The sequence below is a fragment of the Lepus europaeus genome, chromosome 2, assembly GCF_033115175.1.
Source record: "Lepus europaeus isolate LE1 chromosome 2, mLepTim1.pri, whole genome shotgun sequence".
NCBI classification, from domain to species: Eukaryota; Metazoa; Chordata; class Mammalia; order Lagomorpha; family Leporidae; genus Lepus; species Lepus europaeus.
Window position 1 is genome coordinate 83,302,506 of NC_084828.1, and position 27,988 is coordinate 83,330,493.

Consider the following 27,988-nt stretch of genomic DNA (forward strand, 5'->3'; position numbering starts at 1 on the left):
GGGGCAATAAGGGCCACTGGTGTTGAAGCTCTTGCTGTTTATTAGAGACAATTAGAAGTCTGATTAGTTAGTATTGTGTTATTACACTCATGTGGTACTAAAAATTATCTTGTGTTTCTGTGTGTATGTTTTGTGCCTGGGGTACCGTATTGATCCTAGTAGATTAAAATAAATTTAGTAATTTCCACTAGTTTGGCTGACTAGTTCTGGACACACTACTTTCTTCATTTCTGTCGTATAGTTAGCTACCCTAGTCTCCTTCAGTAGACAACAGAGTAATTGTTTGTGTTTTGAGTTGTGTCACTGTTAAACAATGGGCCTGTTAGAAGAGTACAGTGTGTTTTGGGCACACTTTCTGTTTCGCCTACTTGTTTTTCGCTGAAAAGTAGCAAAAAGTGAGCAGATTTGAAGAGAGACACTCCTTGTCATTTGCTCTTGAAACAGTTTTGAGTAATGGTAGAGCAAAAGATAAGGCAAATCAGTATTTTTGTCATGAATTGGGTTTGTATTTTTTTATGAAAATATAAATTGAATGTAAAGAACCTTACACAGCAACATTTGGCGTTTCTAGGTATTTGACACTCTCAGTGAAAGGGATGCACAAAAAAGTTCTCTGCTTAATGGGAATCAGGTGAAGGGGAAAATCCAGCTGTTTCCAGAGATAGTTTTGTTAATTAGACATAATTTATTTGTTGTGAAATGCTGCTTGATAAAAGAACCAATAAATTCAAGAGTAGCGTTTCATCTGGGGACAGAGTGTGGGACCTCAAATCAGTAAATTTACTGTCTCATACATGCAAAGTCCCTGCTTTTGAATTGCTTGAAGCCTTAAGTGGAGAAAGCACATGAAATAATAAATAAGGAGGCACAGTTGTAGTTCACTGCCAAAGAATGGTCCAGCGTATAAACATAAGAGAGAAAAAAAAAGAGTATGAGATTAGAAGTTGTTAGGAAACTTGAATTCTGGGTGTGGTTTTGTTAAGTCGATCAGTGTGATTTCAGGCAAACCACTTACTTTTTTGTAGATCACTTCTTTCCAATATAAAATAAAGGTAGATGAATTCTAATCCTTTATAGTTTTAATGCTCTCTGAATTTATTTTCCTGTGTAACTTAAGTTCAGTGGATGAGGGGTTATTTTGAGCAGGGATAGACAGCAGTGACCTTAAAAAGGTGTTGCAGGAGTACTGGCAAGGAGGAGTCTGAGGCTCTAGTTTCTGGGGTCTGTGTCTTGTCCCCAAGAGGTGTGGCAGTTTCTTCTTCTTCTTCTTCTTCTTTTTTTTTTTTTTTTTTTGCCAGATTCTTTGGCATAGCTTCCAGGGCTGGCATTGTGGCATAGCAGGCTAAGCTGCCACCAGCAAGACGAGCATCCTATGTGGGTGCTGGTTTGAGTCCCAGATGCTCCACTTCTGATCTACCTCCTTGCTAATCGCCTGGGAAAAGCAGTGGAAGATATCCCGAGTACTTGGGCTCCTGCCACCTGTATGAGACTCAGAAGTAGCTCCTGGCTTCAGACTGGCCTAGCTCTGGCCTTTGCAGCCATTTAAGGGAGTGAACCAGCGGATGGAAGGTCCCTCTCTGTCTCTATCTCCTTCCTTTTCTCTCCATATCTGTAACTCTGCCTTTCAAATAAATAAAAATAAATCTTAAACAAATGAAGAAGAAGAAATGGTGCAGCTCCTGTGTTACAGACTCTCCTCTGCGGTGGGATCTTAGCCGCTCCTCTGCCAGGTCCATCAAGGAGTGTTACAGTCTTCTGTATTGCAGCTCTCTTCTGTGCCAGGTTTGTTGTCTCATGACCATGAAGTGAGGCACACAGACAAGGAGGAAGGAGCAAAGCGAAGAAAGTTTATTGAAAGAAGCAGAGAAATCTCCTAGCAGCTGGGAAGGGTCCCCAAAGGGTTGTCTACCCAGAAAGGGGCTGTGGATAAAGGCTGTGTCTGTGGGTTTTTATGTGTTTCTTTTTTATTTTTTAAGATTTATTTATTTATTTGTTTGAGAGGCAGAGTTACAGAGAAGGAGAGACAGAGGTCTTCCATCTGCTGGTTCACTTCCCAAATGGCCACAACGGCTGGAGCTGGGTTGATCCGAAGACAGGAGCCAAAGAGCTTCTTCTGGGTCTCCCAAGTGGATGCAGGGACCTAAGGACTTGGTCCATTTTCCATAGGCATGTTAGCAGGGAGCTGGATCGGAAGTGGAGCAGCCAGGACTTGAGCTGGCGCCAATATGGGATGCCAGTGCCTCAGGCAGATGCTTAACCTACTACACCACAGCGACAGCCCTAAAGGAGGAAGTTTGCAGGATTGGTCAAGATATATGCTAATAAGGTATTCTATGTGAACCAATTAGGGTACTGACATCAGCCTAGCCTATTATGAATAGAAGTTTGTAGAGTGCTCAATTAGGTCCCAGATGGGCAAGATGTCCTGTAGATGGAGCCTCTGATGATTGTAATGTATGTTTCTCCCTTCCCTTCTCTCAGGGTTCCTGGAGGGTTAAGTCATGTATGTTTCTTCCTTACTTCCCCAGGGGCCTCTGGAGTTCCAATCGAAGGGACTGGTTTTCACTGAGCCTTAAGATTTGGTTGGATAAATAAAAGGATGAAGAAAAACTTTTTTTAAACACATTTTTTAAAGATTTATTTTCTTTTACTTGCAAGTCAGAGTTATACAGAGAAGGAGAGGCAGAGAGAGAGAGAGGTCTTCTATCCCTCGGGTTCACTCTCCAGTTGGCCAGAACAGCCCGAGCTGTGTTGATCCGAAGCCAGGAGCTTCTTCCGGGTCTCCCACACGGGTGCAGGGCTCCAATGACTTGGGCCATCTTCAACTGCTTTCCCAGGCCATAGCAGAGAGCTAGATCAAGTGGAGCAGCTGGGACTTGAACTGCCATTAGAGATGCCTGCACTGTAGGCGGCAGCCTTACCCAATAAGCCACAGTGCCGGCGCCAAAGAAAAGCATTTTTAAGACATATTTTAGTATTTAAAAGAATGACAGAGAGAGATCTTCTGTCCTCTGGTTTACTTCCCAAGTGGCCACAATGGCTGAGCCTGGGTCAAGCCAAAGCCAGGAGCCTGGAACTCATTTAGGCTTCCTGTGTGGGTGGCAAGGTCCTAAACACTTGGGCCACCTGCTGCTGCTTCCCCAAGTTCACTAGCAGGAGCAGAATCAGAAGCAGAGCAGCCAGGACTGGACCAGCACTCACGTGGATGCTGGCCCCTAAAGAAAAATTAACAATGGAGAAATATATATACAAAAATGATTTAGCCCAGGAAGGTCTTTGATATATATGGGGAACATGAAACATAGGATTTGTCAGATTGATCAGTAGTTTAGAGTTAAATGACCCTAAAACGCCAGAGTTTAGTCCTTAGCAGGTTGTGAGCCGCTGGAAGAGAAGGTGTAGACAGGGAGAGTAATGTTTTATGTTTAGTTATTGCGTGATAATTAAAATGTACAAATGTTTAACCAGCTCTTCATTCTCTAAGGAAAGAAACAAAAAGCACATAGAAAATCTTGAGGAAGCTTGTTAGAGATTCTGACTCGTCTCTGAGTTACAGCTGAAGACACAGAGACTGAGTCAGAGAAATCCCGAGCTGAAGAGATGAAGTCCGGCCAAGCTGCAGCACCATTATTAACCAAGGGACGTGCCTGTGTTTGCTAAGATCCAAACGCTTCTCTGGCGTATTGTTTGTAGTTGCTGTCATATTTGTCATGTTGAGTAATTTCACTGGGGACAGCCATGACTCATGTGTTTAAATTTGGGGGTTGTTTTGGCAGACGTTGCCGAAAGGATACTCAAATTAATTTGAATTCCTTGAAACACAGCTATTATCTATTCTGTAAAGTCACCATAAATAGACGGGCTGGCGCCGCGGCTCACTTGGCTAATCCTCCACCTGCGGCGCTGGCACCCCGGGTTCTAGTCCTGGTTGGGGTGCCGGATTCTGTCCCGGTTGCTTCTCTTCCAGTCCAGCTCTCTGCTATGGCCCAGGAGGGCAGTAGAGGATGGCCCAAGTGCTTGGGCCCTGCACCCACATGGGAGACCAGGAGGAAGCTCCTGGCTCCTGGCTTCAGATCAGTGCAGCGCACCAGCTGTAGTGGCCATTTGTGGGGTGAACCAACGGAAAAGGAAGACCTTTCTCTCTGTCTCTGTCTCTCTCTCTCTCCAACTCTGCCTGTCAAAAAAAAAAAAAAAAGAAAGAAAGAGATGGTCTCCTCTTCATTTCTATTAGACTGAATTTGTACAAAAAAAATTTTATTAAAAGTTGCTACACAGTACTTTGAATAATAGAAAAAATTAGGAGAGCCAGAGTATAGGGGAAAACTGTTCTACTGCATAACATCATTTGCTTAAAATTTTGTGTTGTTTCTTGTGTAAATGTTATCTAGGCTGTCTGTGGCTAACTCACGAAAGTTTGCCAGTCTTTATGGTGTTGTCATGAAAAGCAATATGGTGAATACTGCTGCAAATACACAATTTCCAACCATGTTACATACTGAGTTGATTTTTTTATTTTATTTTATTTTATTTATTTATTTATTTATTTTTGACAGGCAGAGTGGACAGTGAGAGAGAGAGAGAGAAAGGTCTTCCTGGGCCGGCGCCGCGGCTCACTAGGCTAATCCTCCACCTTGTGGCGCTGGCACACCGGGTTCTAGTCCCGGTCGGGGCACCGATCCTGTCCCGGTTGCCCCTCTTCCAGGCCAGCTCTCTGCTGTGGCCAGGGAGTGCAGTGGAGGATGGCCCAAGTCCTTGGGCCCTGCACCCCATGGGAAACCAGGAGAAGCACCTGGCTCCTGTCATCGGATCAGCGCGGTGCGCCGGCTGCAGCGCGCCTACCGCGGCGGCCATTGGAGGGTGAACCAACGGCAAAGGAAGACCTTTCTCTCTGTCTCTCTCTCTCACTGTCCACTCTGCCTGTCAAAAAAAAAAAAAAGAGAGAGAGAGAGAGAGGTCTTCCTTTTTGCCATTGGTTCACCCTCCAATGGCCGCTGCGGCCGGCGCACCGCACTGATCCGATTGCAGGAGCCAGGTGCTTCTCCTGGTCTCCCATGGGGTGCAGGGCCCAAGCACTTGGGCCATCCTCCACTGCCCTCCCTGGCCCCAGCAGAGAGCTGGCCTGGAAGAGGGGCAACCGGGACAGAATCCGGCGCCCCGACCGGGACTAGAACCTGGTGTGCCGGTGCTGGAAGGCGGAGGATTAGCCTAGTGAGCCGCGGCGCCGGCTGATTTTTTTAAGATTTTTTATTTATTCATTTGACAGGTACAGTTAGAAAGACAGAGAAAGGTCTTCCTTCCATTGGTTCACCCCACAAATGGCCGCTACGGCCAGCACACTGCACTGATCCGAAGCCAGGAGCCAGGTGCTTCCTCCTGGTCTCCCATGTGGGTGCAGGGCCCAAAGACTTGGGCCATCCTCCATTGCCCTCCTGGGCCACAGCAGAGAGCTGGACTGAAAGAGGAGCAACTGAGACTAGAACCCGGCGATGCCGGTGCCGCAGGCAGAGGATTAACCAAGTGAGCCAAGGCGCCAGCCCCTGAGTTGATTTTTGTACTTAGCTTGGAAATCTAGCTATTGACTAAACAGTTTCAAGGAGCAGGCGTTTAGCCTAGTGGTTAAGGCACTGCATCCCACTTCAGAGTGGCTGGATTTGATCTCTCACTTTCGGTCCAGGTCTTGATTGCAGCTTCTGACAACAGTTTCCAACTGATGCAGACCCTGGGAGGCAACAGTGATGGCTCAAGTAGTTGGGTTCCTGCTGTTTACATGGGAGACCTGGGTTGAGTTTCTAGCCTCTGGGTTATGGGTATTTAGGAAAGGAACCGATAGATACTTCGTGTCTCTCTGCCTCTTGAATGACTGACTGAATAAATAAATAAATAAATAAATAAATAAATAAAATTAGAAAAAAAAAAAGTCAGTTTCACTTAAGAATGTATTTAGGGCCTAGTGCTATGGCATAGAACGTTAAGCTGTCTCCTGCAGCTCCGGAATCCCATATGGGCACCAGGTTCTAGTCCCAGTTGCTTCTCTTCCAGGTGGGGGATTAACCAAGTGAGCCATGGCTCCGGCCCATATTTAAAAAAATAAAATAAAAAGTTTTGGGGCCGGCACTGTGGCATAGTGGGTAAAGCCTCCTGGGCCCCTGCACTGGTGTGGGAAACCTGGAAGAATCTCCTGGCTTCTGGCTTCAGATTGGCCCAGCTCTAGCCCTTGTGGCCATTTGGGAAATGAACCAGTGGATGGAAGACCTCTCTCTCTTTCTCTGCCTTCTGCCTCTCTGTAACTCTGCTTTTGAAATAAACACATAAATAAATCTTTAAAAATTTTATGCCGATGTTGAGTTTGATGGTTTCCCAGTACTTGAGATTTTTCTGATGAGATCAGTGGTGATATTAATAGATTTTGTTTTTATTGTGCATGATGTGTCTACATTCAGAGTATCTTCAAAACCTGGTAAACCAATGTTTTGAAAGAAAACATGCTTGATAAAAGCATGACATTTATGCACGGGTAAAAGATCCATTCAAAGTTTGAAAGAAATGAGCAGGTTTAATATAATCATACTGAAAATTGGTTCCTCTGGTTCCAGATTCCACACCTAACATTTGGAAGGTTGAATCTGGTATAATATCAAAGCAGACTATCCAAAGTTATCTAAAAATTGTTAAAATACTTCTACCTTTGCAGCTACATATTTGTGTAAGCTAGAATTTAATAAACTTCATCTAAAACAGCACCACAGCAGATTAAGTGCAGAAATAGATTTGAGAGTCCAGCTGTCCTCTACTAAGCCAGACATTAAAAATATTTGCAAAAATACAAAATAATGCCAGTTTTCTTGCTGAATTTATATTGTTTTGGAAAATAGTCTTTTTTTTTTTTTTTCATTTAAAAATACTACTTATGGGATAGCCATTGACCACAGTGGTTAAGACATCAATTAAGATGCCTGTGTCCCATATTAGACTGTGTTCAGTTTGAGTGCCAGCCGCAGTTCCAAGTTCAGCTTCTTGTAAATGCACACCTTGGGAGGCAGCAGGTGATGGCTCCAGTATTTAGGTTCTTGGCTCCTTCCTTTGACCCAGTGTAGCCTTGGCTCTGTGGGCATTTGGGGAGTAGACCAGTGGATGAGAGATCTCTGCTTCTCTCCCTCTCTCTCTCTTCTTTCTCTCTCTCTCTCTGCCTTTTAAATAAAAATGAAATGAACTTTAAAATGTTTTAAATAAAAAACATTATTTATATTAATGTAATAGGCTTATTGTGTTAAATGAGTTAAGTGCTTAAATAACTTGTTTCAGTTTCTCAATAAATGTAGATACAGCTCTTTTTTTTTTTTTTTTTAAAGATTTATTTATTTATTTGAAAGTCAGAGTTACACAGAGGAGAGGAGAGGCAGAGAGAGAGGTCTTCTATCTGCTGGTTCACTCTCCAGATGGCCGCATCAAACAGAGCTGCGCTGTTCCGAAGCCAGGAGCCAGGAACTTCTTCCGAGTCTCCCACATGAGTGCAGGGGCCCAAGGACTTGGGCCATCTTCTACTGCTTTCTCAGGCCACAGCAGAGAGCTGGATTGAAAGTGGAGCAGCTGGGACTAGAACCGGAGCCCATGTAGGATGCAGGCGCTTCAGGCCAGGGCATTAACCCGCTGCGCCACAGCGCTGGCCCCACAACTCTTTTTTTTTTTTTTTTTTTTAATTTGAAAGAGTTACACAGAAAGAAAGAGGTCTTCCATCTGATGGTTCACTCCCCAATTGGCCACAACAGCTGGAGCTGCTCTGATCCAGAGCCAGGAGCCAGGAGCTTCCTCCAGGTCTCCCACGTAGGTGCAGGGGCCCAAGGACTTGGGCCATCCTCTACTGCTTTCCCAGGCCATAGAAGAGAGCTGGATCGGAAGTGGAGCAGTTGGGTCTCGAACCAGCGCCCATATGGGATGCCAGTATTTCAGGCCAGGGCGTTAACCTGCTGCACCACAGCACCGGCCCCGATACAACCCTTATAAACAAAATTTTGGGGATCCTCAACAATTTGTAGGAAAAAATTTAATTGTGTAAAGGAAAAGAGTAAAAATATAAATAAAAAATAATGTAAAGCAGTCTTGAGGCCAAAATTTATTTTTTTATTTTTTGACAGGCAGAGTGGACAATGAGAGAGAGAGACAGAGAGAAAGGTCTTCCTTTGCCGTTGGTTCACCCTCCAATGGCCGCCGTGGCTGGCGCGCTGCGGCCTGCACACTGCGTTGATCCGAAGGCAGGAGCCAGGTGCTTCTCCTGGTCTCCCATGGGGTGCAGGGCCCAAGCACTTGGGCCATCCTCCACTGCCTTTCTGGGCCACAGCAGAGAGCTGGCCTGGAAGAGGGGCAACCAGGACAGAATCCGGCGCCCCAACCGGGACTAGAACCCGGTGTGCTGGCGCCGCAAGGTGGAGGATTAGCCTATTTAGCCGCCGTGCAGGCTAGGCCAAAATGTTTTTAAAACTGCTATTATGAAGCAACTTAGTGACATCAATATTCATGTGTTGAGAACAGATGCTGATAAAGGGCATGCCTACATTAATTTAAACGAGTTTATATTGGTTTTGTCGTGGGCGTTGTGGTAGAGCAGTTGAGGTCGCCGCTTGGGGTGCTCACATCACATATTGGACTACCTAGTATTGGTCTAGCTTCCTGTTCAAGTGCCTGGGTGGCAGTCAGTGATGGCTCAGGTACTTTGGTTCCTGCCACCCATGTGGGAGACTCAGGTTGAGTTCCAGGCTCCTGGTTTTGGCCTGGCCCTGCTCTGGCTGTTGTGGGCATTTGGGGAGTGAACCAGTAGATGGAAGATAGATCTCTCTCTCTCCCCTTATCTCCCCTCCCCCTCCCTGTTTTTCCTCTCTTTCTCTCCCCCTGCCGCTTCCTCTTCCTCTTCTCTTTGCCACTCTGCCTTTCAGATAAATAGCAATGAATAAATAACATTTTTAGAAGATGTGAACTAGTTAGTCTGTCATTCTGTTAAATTGGACCTGTAGAGGTTGGCATTGTGGCACAGTGGGTTGAGCTGCATATGGGAGTGCTAGTTCTGGGCCTGGTTACTTGGCTTCCAATCCAGCTTCCTTCTATCATGCCTGGAAGACAGCAGAAGGTGGGCCAAGGACTTGGGCCCTTGCTACCCACTGGGAGAACAGGATGGAGCTCCTGGCTCCTGCTTTGGCCTGACCAGCCTTGACTGTTGCAGCAGTTTGGCCAGTGAATCAGTGGTTAGAATCTTAATCTCAGTCTCTGTCTTTCCCTCTTTCTCTGATGATCTACCTTTCAAAGAAAAAAATAAGTAGATAATCTTTTTAAAAAAAGATTTATTTAAAAAAATATTTAAAATACACAGAGGGAGGTAGAGAGAGAGAGTCTTCATCCTCTGGCTCACTCTCCAAATGGCTGCAGTGGCTGGAGCTGAGCCATTCCGAAGCCTGGAGCCAGGAGCTTCTTTCAGGTCTCCCATATGGGTGCAGGGGCCCAAGGCCTTGCTCCATCTTCTGCTGCTTTCCCAGGTGCATTAGCAGGGAGCTGAATCAGAAGTGGAGCAGCTGGGACTTGAACTGGCACCCATATGGGATGCTGGCACTGTCCTAGATAATAAATCTTAAAACAGCGACACCGCCAACGAAGCAAAACACTAGACTGAACTCTTGGGAGAAGACCTCAGTCATCTTATTTACTCAGGTATCTAGCAGACAGTCTTACAAATACCAATGATAACAGCAGCATTTTTTAATCTTTTTTTTTTTTTTCTTTTTACAAGCAGAGTGGATAGTGAGAGAGAGAGACAGAGAGAAAGGTTTTCCTTTTTGCCATTGGTTCACCCTCCACTGGCCGCTGCGGCCGGCGCACCGCGCTAATCGGAAGGCAGGAGCCAGGTGCTTCTGGTCTCCCATGGGGTGCAGGGCCCAAGGACCTGGGCCATCCTCCACTGCACTCCCGGGCCATAGCAGAGAGCTGGCCTGGAAGAGGGGCAACCGGGACAGAATCCGGTGCCCCGACCGGGACTAGAACCCAGTGTGCCGGCGCCACAAGGCAGAGAATTAGCCTACTGAGCCAAGGTGCCGGCCCAATCTTTTTTTTTTTTAAAGATTTACTTATTTGAGAGTTGCACATACACACACACACACAGACATCTGCCATTTACTGGTTCAGTTGGCTGTAATGGTCAGGGCTGATCTAGGCTGGAGCCAGGAGCTCTATCCAGGTCTCCCTTTGGGTGGCAGGGGCCCAAGTTCATGGTCCATCTTCTGCTTTTCCCAAGCTCATTAGCACAGGTGGTTTGCAGGGTCCCAAGTACATGGTCTATGTCCTGCTGCTTTTCCCAGGCTTATTAGCAGGGAGCAGCCAGGTCTTGCACTGTTGCCCATAGGAGATGCTGGTGTCATAGGCTGAGGTTTAAGCTGCCACGCCACGACATTGGCTCTCATCTTTTTATTTTTTTTAATGTTTATTTTAATCTATTTGAAAGGTGGAGTGAGAGAAATTGTCCATCCAATGGTTTACTTCCCAAATACCTGCAACAGCCTGGGCTAGCTCAGACCGAAGCGAGCAGCCTTGAACTTCATTTGGGTCTATCGTGAGTGGCAGGGACCCAAGTACTTGAGCCATCATCTGCTACCTCACAGGATGCATCACCAGGAAGCTGGATCAGAAGTGGAGTAACTGGGATCTGAGCCAGCACTCTGCTATGGGAAGCAGGTGTCCCAAAGTGGTGTCTTAACCTGCTGTGTCACAACACCTACCTTCATTCGTTTTTGAGATATAGTGCACAGAGCCTACTGGTTACCATTTTAAAGTATACAGTTTGTTGGTTTTAGTTTATGTGAGTTGTGTAGACATCACCACTGTCTTAATTCCAAAATATTTTCATCCCTCCCCTCCAAAGAAACTCCATGCTTGTTAGTAGTCACGTTTCATTGCCCTCAGCCCCTGGCAAGCACTTACCAACATTTTATGAACTGAACTTTACTATCTCGGTGGATTTGCCTGTTCTGGACATTTTATTTCAATGAACTCATGTAATACGTTACAGCTTTTTGTGCCTGGCCTTTGTTCACTAAGCTCTCAGGGCTCATCCATATCGTGCCATCCATCAGTACCTCACTGCTTTTGTGGCCAAATGATATTCCATTGAATGGCCATGTCACATTTTGTCTATCCGGTCTGCAGCTTCAATTGGTGGGTATTTGGGTTGTTTCTATTGTCTGGCTCCTGTGATTGTGTGTGTGTGTGAACATTGTACATGTAAGTTTCTGTGTGAATATTTTCAGTTTTGTCGATATATACCTGAGGATGGAAATGCTAGTTCATATGCTAGCTCTGTAGTTAACTTTTGAGGAACTTCTTAATTCCTTTTTAAATAGACTTTTTATTTCAAGATAATGATAGATTTATAGACAAGTTGCAAAAATAGATTTCCTATCTTTGTGTCTACCTATCACCCAGCTTCCTTGCTGTTAGTATCTTACATAAATGTGACATGCATTGCAAAGCAAAAAAACTGACAGTGGTATGTCACTGTTAATTAGATTCGAGGTTTTATTTTGATTTTGCCAGTATTTTCCACCAATTTTTTGTTTGTTTGGTTTTTCCTGTTGGAGGATCCAGTCTCGGGTACCATATTGCACTTAAACTTAAACTCCTTTGATACATGTCAGGTTCGTAGTCTTTCCTTATTTTTCATGTTCTTGGCAGTTTTGAGGAGTTTACTTGTCAGGAATTTTGTAAAGCATCCCTCAGTTTGGGTTTGTGTGATTTTTTTTTTTTTCCCCCTCATGTTTGGGACTGGGGTTACTGGTATTTAGGAGGAGTACGGTGACAGAGAAGTGTGCTCGTATCACAGTAGATTAGGGGCTATGATGTTAACATGACTTACACTGGTGCTGTGGACAGATTCTTTCCTTTTTTTTAAGATTTTATTTATTTATTTGAGAGGTAGAGTTACAGACAGTGAGAGGGAGAGACAGAGAGAAAGGTCTTCCTTCCGTTGGTTACACTCCACAGATGGCCGCAACGGCCAGAGCTACACCAATCCGAAGCCAGGAGCCAGGTGCCTTTTCCTGGTCTCCTATGCAGGTGCAGGGGCCCAAGGACTTGGGCCATCTTCCACTGCTATCCCAGGCCACAGCAGAGAGCTGGATCGAAGAGGAGCAGCCGGGACCAGAACTGGAGCCCATAAGGGATGCCAGCACTGCAGGCAGAAGATTAACCTACTGTGCCATGATGCCGGCCCCCGAGGTTATTTTCAGTGCAAAATTGTTTTTCCTTTTCCATAATCTGTTCCTTGAAAATGAGTCACTAAGTTTAGCCTGCACTCGAGGCAAAGGCGGATTAATCTCGGGTTCTTACGAGGGAAATGTATCTACATATATGAATTTAGGATTCTTCAATAAGAAAGATTTTCCCCTTCCAAATGCACACTTGTTTGTTTATTCATGTATTAGGTCAATATAGTATGACATTTTTACTCTTTGCCTTGTCCCTTTGATATGCTGTCATCCTTTAGGGTACTTGCATACCTTCTGATACTATTAGATTCTATAGACTTACCTTGTATTTTCCCTGTCCCAGGACAGGAGTGAGGGTTGATGGTTTGAAAACATGTCCATACACTCCTCCATGATCTTCTCTTTAAAGGGGGAGCAGTGGTGCCCGTGCTGTGGCATAGTAGGTTAAGCCTCCACCTCTGGGGCTGGCATCCCCTAATGGGCGCTGGTTCAAGCCTTGGCTGCTCCTCTTGCTATCCAGCTCCCTGCTGATGGCCTGGGAAAGCAGTGGAAGATAGCCCAAGTGCTTGGGCCCTTGCACCCATGTGGGAGACATGGAAGAAGCTCCTGGTTCCTGGCTTCAGATTGGCCCAGCTTTGGCAGTTTTAGCCATCTAGGGAGTGAACCAGTGGATAGATCAATCTTTCTCCCGACTACCGCCCTCCCATAACTCTGGCTTTCAGGTAAATAAATAAATCTTTAAAAACAACTTGAAAGTGCACTGACAGTTTCTAGTCATTTTCCATATATGTGAGCTTTTAGGATAGAATTTAACTTACACTTAATTACACGAAGTAATTATTGTGCCCTGACTGTTCTATGATTAACCACTGCTCTGGTGTTAATCTCTATGCCTTAGTGTTATGGTACAGTAAGACCTAAACATCTGTCTTAATTTACCAATTCATGAGGTAATCCTTGCAGTATTGTTGCCAAACCTTTTTATTCAGTCTGTAGCAAGGTAGATTCCCTTTGGTAGTGCACACTGGTAGTAGCCCGCATTTACAAACAGCCAGTTGCCCCTACCCCCACGAAAAAAAACCCAAACACACATGGTGTGAACAGCTGGTTTGGAAGAACGGCCTGAGGGCAAGTCATGTGCCCCAGCCTGTATCTCACCCCCTTTCTTCCCTGACCAGCAAGTCTTTCTCATCAGAGAGAGAGATCTTGCTACCATTTTTGGCCCTTTCCAGGCAGTTAGCCCTAGAAATGTGTATTTTTCCTTTTTTTTTTTTTCTTTTTACCTTCTCTCCTTTTTCTTCTTCTGTAGGCTGAAAAGTATTTTGCATTTTCTTTTTTTTCTATTTGACAGGTAGAGTTAGAGAGAGAGAGAGAGAAAGAGAAAGGTCTTCTTTCCATTGGTTCAGTCCCCAAATGGCCGCTACGGCCAGCTGCACTGATCTGAAGCCCGGAGCCAGGTGCTTCTTCTTGGTCTCCCATGCTGGTGCAGGAGCCCAAACACTTGGGTCATCCTCCACTGTCTTCCTGGGCCACAGCAGAGAGCTGGACTGGAAGAGGAGCAACTGGGACTAGAACCCGGCACCCATAGGGGATGCCAGTGCTGCGGGTGGAGGATTAACCCTTAAGTGAGCCACAGTGCTGGCCTTGGTATTTTGCATTTTGACAGATAAAATATACCAAGGTAGTGCATCAGCAAGCAAACAAGAACCGCAGGACTTAGAGTGGAATTAGGTAGAGTAATCTCTTCATTCATCAATTCAGTTCTTCTAGAATTATACCTACTTTTCTTCAGGTACTAGTATTCAAACTGAATAAAATAAAAATTTATTTTTAATATTCTCTAAAATATAGTTAGCATTCTTTTCATTGTTTATATGTCTTGTTCATTTAAATGCATTAATCTTATTAAATCAAAATCCAGTTACCAGTCAAAACCTTGTTTAGTGAGGTAAATATGTTGTTTCCTAACATGAGGGTATTTCATTAAGTTGATTAAAAAGATAAAAAGAGAAGTTTGTTATGAAAAAAAACCTGAAATTCATGCTTAGCTTTTTCCTAGTGTACATTTTCCATGAACTCTTTGAAAGACCACTGTTACTTACTTGGTATTTTAATTCCTGTAAATTAGGCATTCTGTCCCCCTTTACAGCTGATTTTCAATGTGAGTACTTTTCAAAAAGATATAAAATACCTGCCTATCAGTATATCTAAACAAGGATGAAGTTTCCACTGAATCAGCCATGTTGTTGAAGGGGTTATCTGGCCGCATGGACAGAGCGTTACAGGGAAACAGCCTTGGGATTTGGCCGCACTGTGGCTCTCAGCCATGTTCAGGATTGAGCAGGCTGAGCACAGGAGGCTGTATATAGATTAGAATGTCAGGTGTTCGAGAGACCAAATATCAGTGCATCAGTGGTCCATTCATTTAGGAATCCTTTCAGAAAGTTTATGTACAGGCTAAGTTGTAATCCTAACACTGATGTTTATGGAAACAGATTAGTATTGGTATTGGTTAAAGACTTGTGGTAGCCACGTTGTGGCACAGTGAATTAAGCTTTTGCCCGTATTGCGAATGTCCTACATTGGAGCCCTTGTTGGAGTCCCAGCTGCTCTGCTTCCAATCCAGCTTCCTGCTATTGCACCTGGGAAAGAAGCAGAAGATGGCACAAATGTTTGGGTGGGAGACCCAGATGGAGCTCTGGGCTTCTGGCTTTGGCCTGGACCAACCCTGGCCATTGAGGCCATTTGGGGAATAAACCAGAGGATGGAAAATCCCTCCTCTTCTGTCTGTCTGTCTCTCTCTCTCTCTCTCTCTCTCTCTCCCTCCCTCTCCTCCTTTCAAATAAAAAAAAAATTTTTTTTTTTTAAAAAAGGTTGTACATTGTGTATCTTTCTATTGGAACAATCTCAGAATCCATTGATTAGATGAATAACTTTTGATATGTTATCATAATTATGCTTTTCACTTGGTTTCTCCAAAATTTATTTAACGATTTACTAACTTTGTTAGGAGAGATTACCTTTGTTGAGAACCAGTTTTTTTCTTTCAATTCACTGATTTTTTTTCCCCCGAATTTTGCAAATGTCTCAAAATCAGGGGTCAGGAACATCCAGCCTGTGGGCTGTATAAGGCCTGTGAAATCATTGGGCTGCCCCTGCCAAGGCAACCACAGGCAGAACTTGAAATTCAGTACATCTGTAACAGGCTAGTGTTTAAGTTTACAGTTGTGTGTGGCCTGCAGATGGCATTACAGATATCCAGGTGGCCCTTGTCAGAAAAAAGCTTGCTCTAAATTGAGAATATTTTCTGATTTGGAGTTGTGGCAGGGGGTGGGTATTATTATTTTTTAATTATTTTTTATTTTAATGATTTTTATTTATTTATTTGACAGAATTACAGACAATGAGAGAGAGAGACAGAGAGAAAGGTCTTCCTTCCGTTGGTTCACTCCCCAATGGCCGCTACGGCCAGAGCTTCACCGATCCGAAGCCAGGAGCCAGGTGCTTATTCCTGGTCTCCCATGCGGGTGCAGGGCCCAAGCACTTGGGCCATCCTCCGCTGCCTTCCCAGGCCACAGCAGAGAGCTAGACTGGAAGATGAGCAACTGGGACTAGAACCCGGCGCCTATATGGGATGCCGGCGCTGCAGGCAGAGGATTAACCTAGTGCGTCACAGTGCCGGCCCCGGGTATTATATTTTAAAGATTTTTTTTTTTAAGATTTATTTTATTTATTTGAAAGAGTTATAGAAAGACCCAGAGGGAGAGGTCTTCCATCCACTGGTTCATTCCTCAAATGGCCATAATGGCTGGAATTGCAGCAGCTAGGACTTGGACTGGCGCCTATATGGAATACCAGCACTGCGGGCCAGGCTTTAACTGCTGCGCTACCTTGCCTGCCCCTAAAGATCTATTTTTATTTGAAAGAGTTAGAAGGAGAGATGGGGAGAGAGAGAGATACTGATCTTCCATCTGCTGGTTTACTCCGCAAATGGCCACAACAGCCAGGACTGGGCCAAGCCAAAGCCAGGAGCCAGGAGTTTCATTGGGGCCTCCCATGTGGGTGTCAGGGGCCTAGCACGTCTGCCATCTTCCACTGCTTTTCCCAGGCTGTTAGCAGTGAGCTGGATCAGAAGTAGAGCAGCCTGGGCATGAACCAACGCTCATATGGGATGCTGGTGTCACAGGCAGTGGCTTTACCTGCTACACTATAGTGCCGGCCCCAGGGGGTAGGTCTTTTTGTTTGTGCTTGTCCATCCAGTTTTCACCTTAATTGTGTTATTGTTTTTTTGTTTTTCCTTCTCCAGGCCATTTCGTAACTCTGAATCATGTCTGATAACGGAGAACTGGAAGACAAGCCTCCAGCACCTCCTGTGCGAATGAGCAGCACCATCTTTAGCACTGGAGGCAAAGACCCCTTGTCAGCCAATCACAGCTTGAAGCCTTTGCCCTCTGTTCCAGAAGAAAAAAAGCCAAGGAATAAAATCATCTCCATATTCTCAGGCACAGAAAAAGGTAACTAGCTCTTGTGATTCCAGGAGTCTCAGTATTGACAGACTAATTACTACCCATGTGGATGTCTTTTTGGTGACCACAGTAAGTAGATCCAAGAAAGCAATTGATACACAGGCATTATTGAAAAGACTGGTTTATTTTAAACTGATAGAAAACTATAGAGCTGTAAAGTTCGTGGTCATCCTACTTGTTTGTAGCTTCCTGATAATTGAGATGAGATTTGTGATTTTCTTAGTCCGTTCCGTGTTGCTATAACAAATATCTGAGGCTAGGTAGTTGGTAAAGAAAAGTGCATTGTTGGGTTCACAATTGTAGTTGCTGGAAGGTCCAAACAACCTCGCTTAGCATCTGCTGAGAGCACCTGGCTGCATCACAGCATGGCAGAGAAGCACAGCCACCTGTGTAAGCAAGAAGCCAAAAGCTGAGGAAAGGGCTGGCGCTTTGGTTTTATCACAACCGTAATCCACTCCTGGAGATCAACACTGATCCCTCTGGAGGGTGGTCATGACCCTGTCATGTCGCAGTAGGCCCCACTTCTTAAAAACCCACCGCCTTTCCATATCATTACTTTGGGGACCACGGGTCCAGCACATGAACCCGTGGAGGACAAACCATGTCTTGATCAGGGCAGAGATATTTGAAGGAGACTTGCAGCTATAATAATGATAATGAAGGTACCAAATCCCCTATTGCAAATCTATGAGGCCAACCGTGTTTTGGAATTAAGATTCTTTTCTGACCTTTGAATGCTTATACTATCTTCCTGTCATGTATTCTACAGTAGCATCAGAAATATCTGAGGCAGGAGTAGGTGTTGAGCATAAGAGTTAAGACACTACTTGGGGCACCTGCATCCCTTATCAGAGTGCCCGTGTTCAAATCCTGGCTCCCCCACTTCCAGTCCAGCTGCCTGCTAATGCAGACATTGAGAGACAACAGGTGGTGGCTCAAGTCCTTGGTTTTCTACCACTGCAGGAGACATAGATTAAGTTCCAGTCTCTCCTTCCTACCCCACCCTCTTTCTCTCTCTCTATCTCTTTATCTTCTGCTTTCCCAGGCACATTAGCAGGGAGCTGGATCTGAAGTAGAGCAGCTGGCATCACAAGCAGTAACGTAACTTGCTATGCCACAGTGCTGGCCCCTAACTTAATAATAAATTTAAAAATTAAAGATCAGTAAGAACCAGTGATCTAGTCACATAAAATGATATAAAGACCTAATAGTCTTCTATAACTTGAAGTCACTAAATTTTTGGTGTCAAATTTAAGGGAAAAAATCTTGACTTTCTGAGCTTTTTGTATTTTAGAATTGAATAGGGGAATTGGGGATATTATTGGATTTTATGATAAGGGTAAGGGGTTCCTTTTATCATGTTAAGCATGGTAATATGGTTCAACAGATGGTACTATATGTAAAATGGAGTTAAAGTTGTATTTCCTAAGTCTATATGAGGAGATAAGCCCTAATTAGAAGAGTGTTGCTTTATATATACTACTACTAAATGCACATTTTTTTAAGAAAAGATTTATTTATTTATTTGAAAGGCAGAGTTACAGAGGGGCAGAGAGAGAGAGAGAGAGGTCTTCCCATCCACTGGTTCACTCCCCAGGTGGCTGCAACAGCCAGAACTGCGCCTATCCAAAGCCAGGAGCCAGGAACTTCTTTGTGTCACCCATGCTGGTGCAGGGGCCTAAGGACTTAGGCCATCTTCTGCTGCTTTCCCAAGCCATAGCAGAGAGCTGGATTGGAAGTGGAACAGCCAGGTTGTGAACCAGTGCCCGTATAGGATGCCGGCACTGCAGGCAGCAGTTTTACCCACTACGCCACAGTGCTGGCCCCTTAATGCACATTTAATTTGAGATAAATAGTATGTAACAGTGAAAATTCAATTCCATTAGTATTAGCAAAGAATCCATCCTTAGAGAAATTAACTTTGCAGTCAGGATGTAATCCTGGAGTAGTTGAAAATTGATCATTTTTTTGTGTATCATTTCTGATTTTGGTTTTATTAAGATTTTATGTCAGATTGTAATTGAGGAGCCTCATGGATATATGTTTTTTGAGTTTATTTAATTGAAATGCATGGGGTACTTGGCATATTAGAGGGTGAAAAATGTATTTAGACTGGGGTAAGTAAAGGATAAAGGGGAAGATGAAGCAGTGAGCCAGCAATTCATGAGAAGAGGACAAATGTGTAGAGAGTGAAATCCTCTAGTAGCAAGTCAGTATAAAGTGGGAAGACCTAAATGTGGCAGTATAAATATGATAATTAAAATATGGAGGTATAGAAAAAATTATGGAAGTTAGTACCAACAGAAATTGCTGAAGGCGTTGAAATTATTTATATGGAAGACTAGACTACAAAATGGGGTGGGGAAATGTTCAGGATGGGATAAAATAAGAATGGCCATTTGGCCTGTTAGTTAACACCCCAGTAAAGAGGGGTGGGTATTTGGCACAGTCCGATGGTTCACTCCCCAACTGGCTGCAACAGCAGGAGCTGCACTGATCTGAAGCCAGGAGCCGGAGCTTTTTCCAGGTGTCCCATGTGGGTGCAGGGACCCAAGGACTTAGGCCATCTTCTGCAGCTTTCCCAGGTCATAGCAGAGAGCTGGATCAGAAGTGGAGCAACCGGGACTTGAACTGACACTCATATGGGATGCCAGCACTGCAGGCAGAGACTTTACCTGCTATGCCACAGCTCTGGCCCTACAAACTTTTAATACCTTTTATTTGTTTGTTTGAGAGGCACACAGACAGTGAGAGAGTCAGAGACAGACTGTTTCAGCAGTGTCCCAAAACAGCCTGGGCTGGGCCCAGCCAAAGCCAGGGCCTGGAATTTCACCCAGATCTCGCACAGGGATGTCAGAAACCCTATTACTTGAGCCATCACTGCTGCCTCCTGGGTGTGCATTAACAGGAAGCTGGAATGGACATGGAACTGGGATTCCAGCCCAGGCACTCCATAGGCAATGCAGGTGTTCCAAGCGATCCCTTAACCACTGTGCCAAACTCTTTCTAAAATGTTACCTTATCCTGCTGGTTCATGTCCCAGCTGCTCCACTTCTGATCCAGCTTCCAGCTAATGGCCTGGGAAAAGCAGCAGAAGATTGCCCAAGCACTTGGTTGGGCCCCTGGCAACTACACAGGAGACTTGACAGAAGTTTCTGGCTCCTGGCTTCAGCCTGACTCATCCCTAGCTGTTGCAGCCCTCTGGGGAGTGAACCAGCAGATGGAAGATCCTTTCTCTTTCTCTCTGTCTCTGTCTGTCTCTCCCCCCTCTCTGTAACTCTGACTTCCAAATAAATCAATCTTAAAAAAAAAAAAAAAAAGTTGCCTTATCTAATTCCTTTTCTTCCTCTTAAAAAGAAAGGTTGTATTTTAGAAAATATGAAACATGTATTGGGGGTTGGCACTGTGGTGCAGTGGGTTAAAGCCCTGGCCTGGGCCGGTGCCGTGGCTCAACAGGCTAATCCTCTACCTAGCGGCGCCGGCACACCAGGTTCTAGTCCCGGTCGGGGCGCCGGATTCTGTCCCGGTTGCCCCTCTTCCAGGCCAGCTCTCTGCTGTGGCCAGGGAGTGCAGTGGAGGATGGCCCAAGTGCTTGGGCCTTGCACCCACATGGGAGACCAGGAGAAGCACCTGGCTCCTGCCTTCGGATCAGCGCGGTGCGCCACCCGCAGCGCACCGGCCGCGGCGGCCATTGGAGGGCAAACCAACGGCAAAGGAAGACCTTTCTCTCTCCCTCTCTCTCTCACTGTCCACTCTGCCTGTCAAAAAAAAAAAGCCCTGGCCTGAAGCATTGGCATCCCGTATGGGCACCGGTTCAAGTCCTGGCTGCCCCTCTTCCAGGCCAGGTCTCTGCTATGGCCCGGGAGTGCAGTGGAGGATGGCCCAAGTGCTTGGGCCCCTGCACCGACGTGGGAGAGCCAGAGGAAACTCCTGGCTCCTGGCTTCGGATCGGTGCAGCTCTGGCCATTGCAGCCATCTGGGGAGTGAACCAGCGGATGGAAGACCTCTCTCTCTCTCTCTGCCTCTCCTCTCTGTTACTCTTGTCATTCAAATAAATAAAATCTTAAAAAAAAAAAAAAAAAAGAAACAGGTACTGAATAAACCATGTAGTGACCCTGTCATGCAGCTTTAGCAGCTGTCATCATTTGCCTCTACTTTACTCCATTTTTTAACAAAAAATTTACAGATAATCTAAATGCACAAATGTTAAATTGTACAGTCTGAACAAATAGATCCACCCATGAACGCCACATTCATTACCACCATGTTCTATACTAGACTGTTGCCATCTCTGAGAAAGTTCTTTCACATTATGTCTCAGTCTGCTTCTCTCCCATCCCCAGACAGCTACTCTGATTTGTTTTCATTTCTACCTTTATTCAGTGTAGCCTGTGTTCGAATGTCACATAACAGGATTTTGCTTTTTTCCTCTATGGTGGTATTGTATATGCAGACATAAAGGGGTGTGTATTGTGATGAAACATTCTTGTATCTACCCAGTTAGGTTTTGTCGGTGCCTCTGCAGTCTCCATCTCCTGCACCCATCCTCTTCTCTTCCTCCTGCTTCCCAATATCTGCCACCTGGGATTTTGCATTTTCTCTTCCAGTCAGTATTTTTTTTTTTTTAAATTTTTTATTTATTTGACAGGTAGAGATATAGATAGTGAGAGACAGACAGAGAGAAAGGTCTTCCTTCCATTGGTTCACCCCCCAAATGGCTGCCATGGTTGGAGCTATGCCGATCTGAAGCCAGGAGCCAGGCGCTTCCTCCTGGTCTCCCACGCTGGTGCAGGGGCCCAAGCACCTGGGCACAAGCACAAGCATCCTCCACTGCCTTCCCAGGCCACAGCAGAGAACTGGACTGGAAGAGGAGCAACTGGGACTAGAACCTGGTGCCCACATGGGATGCCGGCACCGCAGGTGGAGGATTAACCAAGTGAGCCACAGTGCCGGCCCCTCCAGTCAGTATTTATCAGGCTTCTATGTGTATCAGGATTTTTCTGCATTCTATGTGTGTTCCATTGGCTAATTTGTACCCTAGCTAATGCCACCCTGTCTTGATTGCTGTATCTTAAAATAATGGAATAGCTCTCCTCCCAGATCTTCTTTGGGATCTTAAAAATTACTTTGTCTTTTAAACTTCTCTATATATTTTTAGCATCTACTTATTTTCTTTAAAAACTCTTAAGGCAGGCATTTGGCATAGCAGTTAAGACACTGCAATAGGCAAAGCTAGGTTGGGCCGTAGCCAGGAGCTAAGAATTCCATCAGCTCTCTCTCATGGATGGCATGGCCTTATCACTTTGGCCATCATCTGCTGCCTTCTCAGGCTCATGCGCAGGACCCTGGATTGGAAGCAGATCAGCCAAGACTGTTGCTTTTTGAAATCAGATCATTGTTGTTTGTTGTTGAATTTTCAAGTTCTTATATAATACAGATATTATTCCTTTGCCAGACAAAGAGCTTATATTTATTTTCTCCCATATTGTAGGTTGCCTTTTCTTTACTGTGTTGGTTGTTTCTTGCAGAACCATTTTAGTTTAATACATTCCAACTGTCTGCTTTTTTTTTTTTTTCTCATGCTTTTGAGGTCTTATGAGAAAAAAAAAAAAAAAATCCTGGGGCTGGTGTTGTGACATAGTGGTTAAAGTGCTGCCTTCCCCACCAGCATCCCATCTGAGTGCAGCTGCTCCCAGTTCCCATCCACCTCCTTGTGATGCGCCTGGGAAAACAGCAGAGCATAGCCCAAGTGCTTGGGCTCCTGCACCCACTTGGAAGACCTGAAAGAAGCTCCCAGCTCTGGCCATTGCAGCCACTAGAGAATGAACCAGCAGATGGAAGATCCATCTCTCCCTCTCTCTTTCTCTAACTCTGCCTTTCAAATAAATAAATCTTTAAGCAGAAAATTTAAAAAAAAAATTTTTTTGCCCATACCAGTACCCTGAAGCATCTCCCTCAATGTTTTCTTGTAATTTCACAAGTTCTTTTCTTCCACTTAAACTTTAATCCACTTTGAGTTGATTTTTTTACATGATGAGATGTATGTAGTTTAATTTTTTTAACATGATTATCCAGTTTTCTAAGCACCATTCATTAGAGAGACTATCCTTTCCTCAATATATTTTCTTGGCATCTTTGTTAAAAATCATTTGGCTGTATATATGTGGATTTATTTGAGTTCTTTATTATTCTGTTGCATTGGTCTGTGTGACTATATCTGTTACTGTTTTGTTTTGGTTACTACAGTTTTGTTGTGTATTTTGAAATCAGGTAGTGTGATACCTCTAGCTTTGTTCTTTTTTACTCAGGCTTGAATTAGCTATTTGCAATCTCTTGGGATTCTGCTTAAATTTTAGGATTATTTTTCTGTTTCTGTGAAGGATGTTGCTAGTATTTTGATACAGATTACTTAGAATCTGTGAATTGTTTTAGGTAGTATGGACATTTCAGTATTTGTCTAATCCATGAACATGAAGGTCTTTTCCTTCATAAGTGTTTTATACTTTTCATTATAGAGATCTTTCACCTTCTGGGCTAAATTTGTTCCTAAAAATTTTTTAAGGATGTATTTATTTATTTTAAAGTCAACATTACACAGAGAGAGAAGGAGAGGCAGAGAGAAAACGAGGTCTTCCATCTGCTGGTTTACTCCCCATTTGGCTGCAACAGCTGGAGCTGCGCCGATCTGAAGCCAGGGGCTAGGAGCTTCTTCCGGGTCTCCTACTGCTTTTTCAGGCCATAGCAGAGAGCTGGATCAGAAGTGGAGCAGCCAGGACTCAAACCAGTGCCCATATGGGAGGCTGGCACTGCAGGTGGTGGCTTTACCCGGTATACCACAGCGCCGGCCCCTCCTAAATATTTTTTGTAACAGTTTGTAAATAGTACTGGTTTCTTGGCTTCTTTCTCAGTTCACCATAGATATAAAGAAATGCCACTGACTTTTGTATATGTCTTGCTATTTTACTAAGTTTGTACCCTGTTGATAGTTTCATTAGAATTACATTGAATTTGTAGGGCAAGTTGGGGAGAATTATATTCAGCTTTGTGGTTGAGAAGAGAGGATATGCAGAGCTGAGTAGCCTGCTCGGAGGAAGGTTTAAGGAGCAAATGGTTTTCAGTTTTAAGAAAGAGCTGTGTGGGATTTTGGAGGGTAAGGCATGCTTTGTTTTATTTTTTAAAATATTTATTTAGTTGAGAGGCAGAGAGAAAGGTCTTCTATCCACTGGTTCACTCCCCAAATGGCCACAATGGCTGGAACTGGGCCAGTTCGGAGCCAGGAGCTTCTTCTGGGTCTCCCATGCAGGAGTAGTGGCCCAAGTACTTGGGTCATCCTCCACTGTTTTCCCAAGCGATCAGTAGGGAGCTAGATAGGAAGTGGAGCTGCTGGGACTGAAACCAGCATCCTTATGGGATGCCAGCACCACAAGTGGAGGCTTAACTTACTTTGCCACAGCGCCAGCCCCAGAATATGCTTCTTGATTCCTCCGATTCCCTAGGGTTCTGCCCTCACTTTCCAACCCATTTTCACACATTTAGTGCTCCTATTGAAAGCTGAAACATGCAATATAACCTTGCCATTAGGAGTTAAGAATGAGGGAGAACTCAGTGTATATATGCACACCTGTGCTTGTGTGAACACACAGATCCGTCTGCTCTGCTGCTTCTACCGTATTATCTCATTCTTTGACCTGGTGGCTGCCTCTGGGTCCTCATCCTTACCCCTTTAGCTTCTAGCTTCAGCCACCTGCACCATTTCTGCCATAGCATGCTCTTACCTATGTCCTGAGCTGCTGTTTCTCTCTTCAGTTTTATTCTAATTGCTTTTCGTTTTTAAGTATTTCTCATAGTTTTGTTCTGTTGCTTACAGGGATTTGGTATAGAAGAGGACTGTAGTGTGTGCTCACTGCATCATCTTAAACAGAGATCTAGAAAGGAAAGAATTGTATTATTTAAAAAATCATAATGACCCTAAAAGAGAAATCCCCTAGACAGAGACTTCAGTTATTTTTTCTTTTAAAGATTTATTTATTTATTTGAAAAGCAAGAGGCAGAGAGAGAGAAAGGTCTTCTATCTGCTGGTTCACTCCTCAAATGGCTGCAACAGACGGAGCTGGGCCAGTCCAAAGCCTGGAGCCTAGATCATCTTCTACTTGGAAGCAGGGGCCCAAGGAGTTGGGCCATCTTCTGCTGCTTTCCCAGGCACATTATCAGGGAGCTGCATCAGAAGTGGAGCAGCTGGGATAGGAACTGGCATCTATATGGGATGTTCATGTCATAGGCAGTGGCTTCACTTAATACACCACAGTGCCAGTCCCAACTTCAGTTATTAATTATTGATTTTAATCAGTGTCACTAGAAAAGAAAATGTGAAATGTCTTTTTAAAAGCTGATATGTAATTATGTGTGTGTGTGTGTGTGTGTATGGGGTAGAGTATGATATTTTGATATGTGTATACAATGTATAGGAATCAAATCAAGTAATTTGGTAATCTGTCATCTCCAATATTTATCATTTCTGTATGTTGGAAACATTTAAAGTCCTCTCTACCTATTTTGAAATATGCAATCAATTATTATTAACTGTATTTACCCTTTGCAGTTTAGGACACTAGAACTTAATCCTCCCATTTCATTGTAATTTTGTACCCATTCATCAACCTCTTTCTCTTCTTCCCTCCCTTCTCTTCCAAACTGTTAGTTTATAGCTGGTTGATAAATATTTTCTTGTATGAAACAGGATACCAGTTTACAAGCCAAAGAGGAGGCAAGGGCATGACCTCAGGTCAGTCTGGTGGAAAATGAGAGGCCACTAGTGATCCAGGGAATTGTGTGTTTCAGAAAAGATAACAACATTTAATCCAGGCGGAGCAGCTGCATTTCCCTATGTTCCTTTCCACGATCTGTGTGCTCTGCTCTGTTACCCAGATCTTACCCTTGCCATATCTCCTAAATATGTATCATATGTGCCTAGAAGACCTAGAGAAGAGGTGGACATTTAGGCACAAATCTGTTGTCACGAGTCTAAAAAATAGTAGTGTGTTTCCTGCTCATGCTAGATGAGCAGTATCTTGTGAACAGAAATTGGTGGACAATAACGTTTCCACCTGTGTGTGTACAGACTTCTCAAAACAGGACGGTTTTAGACTCCTTTATGAGAGGAGAATCTTGGAGTTTAATAGAGCATATTGACCATCTGCTTCTGTTTACTTAACTCCCCACCAAGACCCAGCTAAAATGACAGTAAAACAAAAGCAGTTGTTTACTATGACAAGGGCAAAGAGAATCGGAGAGGAGAAGTAGTGTACAAGAGGTTTCAGCGCACGTTTGGAAGTTGAAGTGGGAGGAAAGGGCACCCAGCAAGCAGAACGGAAGCAGATAAAAACCCAAGCACTTGCAGAGGGGATTGTCTATGAGAGTTGAACCCATTTCCCTTCTAAAAACCTCAGAGCTTCAGGGTTGGGGGGAGGGGATGTGAGGGTGGAATACACAGGCTGGGGACCAGCATTGTGGTGTAGCAGGAAAGCTGCCAGCATTCCATATGGGCGCTGATTTGAGTCCCAGCTGCTTCACTTCTGATTCAACTTCCTTCTAATGTACCTGGGAAAGGTGCAGAAGATGGCCTAAGTGCTTGGGCCCCTGCTCCCACATGGGAGTCCCAGATGGAGTTCCTGGCTTTGTCCTGGCCCTGCCCCAGCCACTGCAGCCATTTAGGGAATGAACCAGTGAATGGAAGGCCTCTCCCTCTCTTCCCTCTTCTCTTCCCCTCTATCCTCCTCTATCCCCCTCCCTTCTTCTCTCCCACCCTCCTTCCTCCTCTCTCTCTGTAACTCTGCCTTTCAATTAAATAAAAAATAAATAAATAAAATAAATAAATAAAAATACACAGGCCTAAAAGGGAGGAATTGCAAATCCACATAGAAAATGTCGAGGCCATCCAAGCCTCCATTTAATCCCTTATAGCCAGGCAAATATAGTCCCCCCACCACCACCACCACCACCGCACTGGGACTGCTGAGAACAAACTGATGTTTACATATAGGCAGATATTAAATTGGAGAGGCCCCGTGCTTGTCAGGGGAGATAGGAAACGTTGAAGCTTAGCATAAGAAAGGTGGACTCAGTGAAGTCCAAATGTGGAACTCCCTTCCTCTGCCCTGCTTTCAGAATACTTTTGGCCTGACTCATAGCCCGAAGACAAGGGATTGGAGGATTTTTCTCTGGGTAAACACAATGCCCTGGGAGGGAAATACTTCAGATACTCTGCTCCCCGTCTGTAGTGCAAAGGCTGACCTATCTCCCCATCAGCTTTTTAAATGCTTTCCTGCAAGAGTAGACACAAAGGATTACCAGACATTTGAGAAAAATCCTTAAACATTAGAGAGTATGGATCAACAGAAGATTTTAAAAAGGAACTTAAACACACAATATGGAGAGGAAAACAAATAAACCAAAAAACCCAGCCTATCATAAACACACAGTATATATTCTTCAAAGAGAGCAGATAAATTGGATCCATAAACATGAATAGGATTCTCAGAGGACAATGAGAAGTAATCTGTGGTGAAATCAGCGTTTAACATTACTCAAATGAGGTGCAGTGATTAAGATTCCACTTGGGATGCCTACATTTGAGTTCCATTTCCACTTCTGATCCAGTTTCCTGCTAAGGCATGCCCTGGAAGGCAGCAAATTATGGCTCAAGTCACATGGAAAACTTGGATTGAGATCTGGGCTCCTGGCTTCAACCTGGCCTATCCCTGACTGGGCATTTGGGAGATATAAAGATTACCAAGGGGCTGGCACTGTGGCGTAGCAGGTAAAGTTGTTGCCTGAGATGTGGGCATCCCACATGGGCACTGGTTGGAGTCTGGGCTGCTCCACTTCTGATCCACCTTCTTGTTAGTGCTCCTGGAAAGTCAGCAGAAGATGGTCCAAGTGCTTGGGCCCTTGTGCCCACATGGGAGACCCAGAAGCTCAGGGCTTCTGGCTTTGGCATGGCGTAGCCCTAGCTGTTGAAGCCATTTGGGGAGTGAACCCAATGGATGAAAGACACTCTCCCCCCGCCCCCCGCCTTTACCTCTGTAACTTTGCCTTTCAAATAAATAAATCTTTAAATAAAGATGAAAAATACATAGGAAAGAAAAAAGAACCATCCTAAGAGATGGACTGATCTAACCAATATTGAGCAAATTAAATATAATGGAGATTTTCATAGAAATAAGG

The 27,988-nt window shown here is 44.5% G+C and overlaps 1 protein-coding gene across 1 annotated transcript in view; it reads left to right on the top strand.

Annotated features, from left to right (window-relative positions):
* PAK2 (p21 (RAC1) activated kinase 2) overlaps window positions 1-27,988 on the top strand; it is a 105,987-nt gene that overhangs the window by 28,744 nt on the left and 49,255 nt on the right. The window contains exon 2 of the mRNA XM_062209612.1: window positions 16,546-16,753. Within this exon, the coding sequence (XP_062065596.1) occupies window positions 16,567-16,753 (187 nt within the window). The 5' untranslated portion in view covers window positions 16,546-16,566. The remainder of the gene's footprint in view (window positions 1-16,545; window positions 16,754-27,988) is intronic.